The sequence below is a fragment of the Apis laboriosa genome, unplaced genomic scaffold (genome assembly GCF_014066325.1).
Source record: "Apis laboriosa isolate Shangri-la unplaced genomic scaffold, ASM1406632v1 scaffold1321_cov151, whole genome shotgun sequence".
Taxonomy (NCBI): domain Eukaryota; kingdom Metazoa; phylum Arthropoda; class Insecta; order Hymenoptera; family Apidae; genus Apis; species Apis laboriosa.
Window position 1 is genome coordinate 1651724 of NW_025221248.1, and position 5258 is coordinate 1656981.

The 5258-nt window shown below is 39.4% G+C and overlaps 1 protein-coding gene across 1 annotated transcript in view; it reads left to right on the top strand.

The window, feature by feature from the left end:
* LOC122720709 overlaps positions 1 to 2406 on the top strand; it is a 23208-nt gene extending 20802 nt beyond the window's left edge. The window contains exon 3 of the mRNA XM_043947592.1: positions 988 to 2406. Within this exon, the coding sequence (XP_043803527.1) occupies positions 988 to 1233 (246 nt within the window). The 3' untranslated portion in view covers positions 1234 to 2406. The remainder of the gene's footprint in view (positions 1 to 987) is intronic.
* Positions 2407 to 5258: the final 2852 nt, after the last annotated feature.

Here is a 5258-nt window from a genome sequence, read left to right on the forward strand (position 1 = left end):
AAAGAAAAAAAAAAAAAAAAAAGAAAAGGAAAAAACGGATTTAGACAATCGTTGCGCAATTGCGTCGATCGATTCGCGGAGGTTGAATCGCATCTGTCCAAACAAAAAAAAATCGGCCGGCGACTGTGCAAACACAATTAACCAGCCGAAAGAAAAGGTTTTCGAGCCGCATATTTTTCCACGTAGCAAGTTTCCAACTACATCGGCGAATTCCTACACAGGCCATACGGACGGCTGCTTTCACCAATTTGAGCCGGCTAATTACGCGCTAAATAGCCGTTCATGCAGCACCGTGGTGCACCTATTTTCTCTATTCGCCGTTCGCCGCGTCCCTTGTTAGACCGCTTACGTTACCGCTCTCGGTTGATCGATAGCGTAATTATTTAATTACGCGGCCGTATCGACGCTCCTTCCGCCCTGTCGCCCATCCTGTCCACGGCCACGGTTTTTTCCTTTTTGCTTTTTCACTCGGCCAGGCGCTTTTCCTTAAACCGGCTGCGGTGACGAGGCTCGATGAAAATCGACGTTGAAAAAGTCCAAGGATCTTTAGATGTTTGGATCCGTGGAACGTTCAAATAAGAATGTATATATATTTATACATGTTTATTAGTTAATCTTGTTGATTTTTATTCTGTGTGTTACGAGAAATGAATGGATCGAGATAATAAAAAGTTAAGGCAAAATCTTAGGTATCGATTATTTTTTGATGAGATATACCTCCATTTTAATAAAGAAATGTGAGAGACGTTTATTTAGCGCGAAAGAAAAAAGCCTCGAAAATTGGATATATTATTTTAAATGTAAAGAAAAAGAAATAAAAAAATTTAACAACCGAGGAACAGAAAATTGACTTAAGATAAGACTTTTTTTCGATAACCTTTCCTTAATATAAAAAACTTTGTCTTCCAAACACCAATTAAATTACACCGTTCAATTTAAGTGACCAATGGAGAAATGCCACTACTTTTTTCCTACTCTCTGTTCCAGGTGAAAATTTGGTTCCAGAACAGGCGAGCCAAGGCGAAGCGTCTCCAGGAGGCGGAAATCGAGAAGCTGAGGCTGTCCGCGAGGCCGTTGCTGCACCCGAGTTTCGGCTCTGGCCTAATGTTCTCCGGAGTGGGGCCACCTGGAACACCAGGAGTGCCTCCCTTCATCGCGGCGGCCATGGCTAGGCACACCCATGTCGCCGCCGCGGCGGCCATGTTCATGGGGCCCCCTGGACACAGGCCTTAATAAGGGAGAGGCGAGCCGCGCTGGTCCGAGTCGCTCGTATCCTGCCCAGTCCGCCTCTTCCTTGCTCGTGAACGAAAACTGTGCGTTAAAAAAACTTGTAATCCAACGAAAGAACGAAAAGCTTGGCCAACTCGGGGAGGGAAATTTTCTCGAACGCGAGTAAACGGTGATGGGTTTGGAGAATATTACGACGATTTATCAGGCCGTGTTTCGAGGTCGCAGTGATCTGATTTGTGATCGTGGATTACATTGAAATTAAAAAAACCAAACTTTAAAAAGTTCCTTCGAAACCCATCACTGTCCAAAGGGATGTCGAATGGAGCGAGAAACATTTAATTAATTCATGTGATTAACCCAGTGAAACATTGTTGGAAGCTCGGGACGAGGAAATTCGTCGTTGGAGAGCGAAGAGTTAAATTCGACTTTAACTGCCTTCTTCTTTCACCGCGTCGAGGAACAGTATTTCGAAGTTTGTGACGAAACTTCCTCCCCCTCCTCCTGCACATCCTTTTATTTTTCTACGTTCGCGAATATTAACGGTTCGCGTGGATAAGACTCGATTGAATTTGAACGATCGTTCGAAGCATTTAGAAAGCATTTCAAGCCGTTGATCTCACTCATCACGAAACAAGGTTATCATCACGAAGTTACTACGATTGTATCGTGTACATATTGTAAATAGATTCTCTATCCGCGTATAAGTGTGTACGTATGTATATATAAATATTAATATAAATATCGACACGCGTGTACAGGACTTTGCGAACGAGTTGAGAGGCGAAAGAAAGAATTTGCTGGAAATGGACGACGTTATTATTCGCTCCTTCGACTCGTTTCGTTTCTACTTGAAGTATATATAAATTTACTTGGGATGAGAGCGTGGTTGAAGTTATGATCTACTTCGCTACTAGAACAGATGATATTCCCAAAATCGATCGATTCGAGAACGTCTCGTTCGTTTGATAAATAAAATATGGGGGAAGAAAAGGAATTTTTTGATTTTTCTTTTCTCTTTTTTCGAACGAAACGGATACGAAAAAAAAAAAAAAAAAAAGAAATTCGAAGAGCGTGTACATACGTGTCCAAGGGAAAAATGTAAATTCCGATGTAGGATCGAGATTCACACCGCGACGAGGTCACTGCGGATGTACCTTAAGCGCCCTGTATAAATGTAACATGATAATTTATCCATGGAAGTATACCATAGCGAAATAAAAATGATTTCAGTATTTAAACCGCCGATTTGTACCGATTACTCTTCCCTCACGAATTTATTTATTTATCGAGAGATTCGAATAATCATCAACGGTTTTCAGGTAAGTGAATATATATATATATATATAATATAAAAAGGAAGGTGAAAATTACGATCGAATTCGAGATCAAATGTTCCTAATTAATCGTACGCGAGGCTTTCACACGAGTGAAAGTGAAGAATATTTTCTTTTTTCGAATCGATGGTCATTGATGAACCCGATTAGAGCGGGAATAAAAGAGAATAAAAGAATAAAAGGAAAACAATGATCGATCCATCGTTGAAGTATTATGTCTTATGGAACGTAACTGGAGAGAAAATAAATAAATAAATAGATAAATGAAAAGAAGGAAGGGAGAGGAGAAAAGGAAGATGAAAAAGTTTGGACGAAACGTATCGCAAAGTCATCGGCGGGGAGAGTGGCGTGGCCTCTCGTATATGGCAAGTAGTCGAGGCAGCGGTATAGGGCGGCCGAAAGTGTTCGGCGGATAATTAGAAATATGTTAATCCGGCGTAGCCGCTAATTGGTTTTTGACTAAATTTTTAATTAAGTCTTAAACCCGGGCGGCGCGTTGATTTATCTCTCTCTCTCTCTCTCTCTCTCTCTCTGGGCCCTTTGGCTAATTATAAAATATACGTATACATATATATAGTGTCCACGCACACTCGTATCCAGACCCTTGTACACCTGTCCGTATAACCTTTTCACGAGTCCCTTCGCATTCTTCCATCTTTCGTCGATACTTGGTCTTAAACGTTGTTTTAATTGGAAATGATCCTTTCTTTCTTTCTTTATTCTTGTTCTTGGAAATTCGTTCGATTCGTTGTCTACTTTATTTTAATCTCGACGAATTCTTTGTTGAACGTAATTTTTGCAAAGAGATTTCGAGAAAAGTAGGAATCTATGAGGTAAAATTTGTTATTACGAGTATAGGTATAAAAGGAACGTGAGTACGTGGTAAAGAAAACGATAAGTAAAAAAAAGTAATGATAGGAAAATGACGGAGATTAGACGGATATGTTTTACAGTGAAGTGTTTGAATATGCATAATTAATGAGAAAAAGATTTATATAGGGTGAATTTAGGAAAGTGGCTTGCAAGTGGGACGACTTTAATTATTTTTGCTAATATGTCGAATAATATTGCATACAAGATCCATTAATTGTTTGTTTTCAAATTAAAAAATCAGGTAAATTACATGTATCTTATCACATGTGAAAAGTACCTTTTAAAGTATCTTTTAAGCTACGATTTATTGACTAAAAAATAATGAATATTCAAAAATTAAAACAATATGTTATAAATGTTAATAAAATTATGAAATCAAAAACTAATACAATAGAAAATTTCTCCAGAGGCAATAAATATATTATGACATTATTGAATCAGGTCAATTTAATTCTCATAAGGGTTAGGAACTTTAACGAATTCAGTGAAATCAGAAAATCAGCTATCATTTTAATATCTCCTGGAAACATTGATTGAAAATAGTTAACAATACAAAAAAATGATGATATTCTCGAAAAAAAAAAATATCGAGAGATGCGAGGAATAATACAGAAAGATATTCAAAAAAAGAAAGTAACTTTTTGTTTTATTAAGCTCATATACTTTTTCTGAGCCTGAAGAATTAATATAGAATTCAATTATATTTTTCTTTTCCAAAATCTACAAGTATTTCTCCTTTTGCTTTTTAATATTATAAATCTATATACATTTGCAAATATATATTTTATAGATATCAGTTATATGGTGTATTAATTATTTAAAAAAAAATGTAACTTCCTTCTGCTTACTTAAATAAAAATACTTAAATTATTATAATTAGCAGCTAAACAGAGAGAATTAAAATCATAAAAATTTTTACAATTTAAACAAAGACTTCGTTCGTTCGCATATATATATATATATATATAAATTGCAAATCGACTCGACGCCAATGCATGGATTCGCTACTCCACCTTCTACTCCCTATCTGCAAGAACCGGGGTAGAGCCAACTGAAACGGTCTAGAACGAGAAGGCCTCTGGTTCCACTGGCACGTCCGATCAAAGAAGTTCGCCGCCTTCTTTGAATCCCTGGACCGCTCGTAACTGTCGTCCCTTCGGCGACCGAGACCAGTAGCCTAATTGTTCGTACCGGTGGCGCTGATATACCGGTTATTAGAACCGGCCAAATCGTCGGGAATCGTTGTCCCCGTTTTCACGATCAATTCCCAACAAAGATCCCTTTATCGGACGTAATAAACAAAACTAAAACTTTTAAACGACGTTTATACGACCGATCAGATTGATAAACGTCGAAGCTCGAGTCGAATCGTGCGACGCGCGCGAGCGTAAATCTCGAGTGGAATTCGAAAGACAGGCAAGTCGAGACCTAAAGCAGAGCGTATTCGTCAGTGGCGTGACTAGAGGGCACAAAGCACGATATCGGACGGAGGCGGACGCACGAGAACCGTGAACCGACTTTCCCCTCTTTATACGGAACTCCATCTTGGCCGAGGATCACCTACGTGAGCATTGAGACGGAGAGAGAGAGAGAGAGAGAGAGAGAGAGAGAGAGAGAGAGAGAGAGAGCGAGAGAGAGAGAGAGAGAGGAAACTACGTACTACGCGTCGAGAGGTCGAAGGAGGACGGGGTTGGTGGGGGAGGGGGCTCGAAAAGAAGGAGAGCAAACGGCGACCCTCTAGAACGACGATTTACCGTTAAAGGGTTTACAAACAGGCGCCAGGTATTCGCTACCTCCGCGGATCGGAAGCTCTCTCGGCCT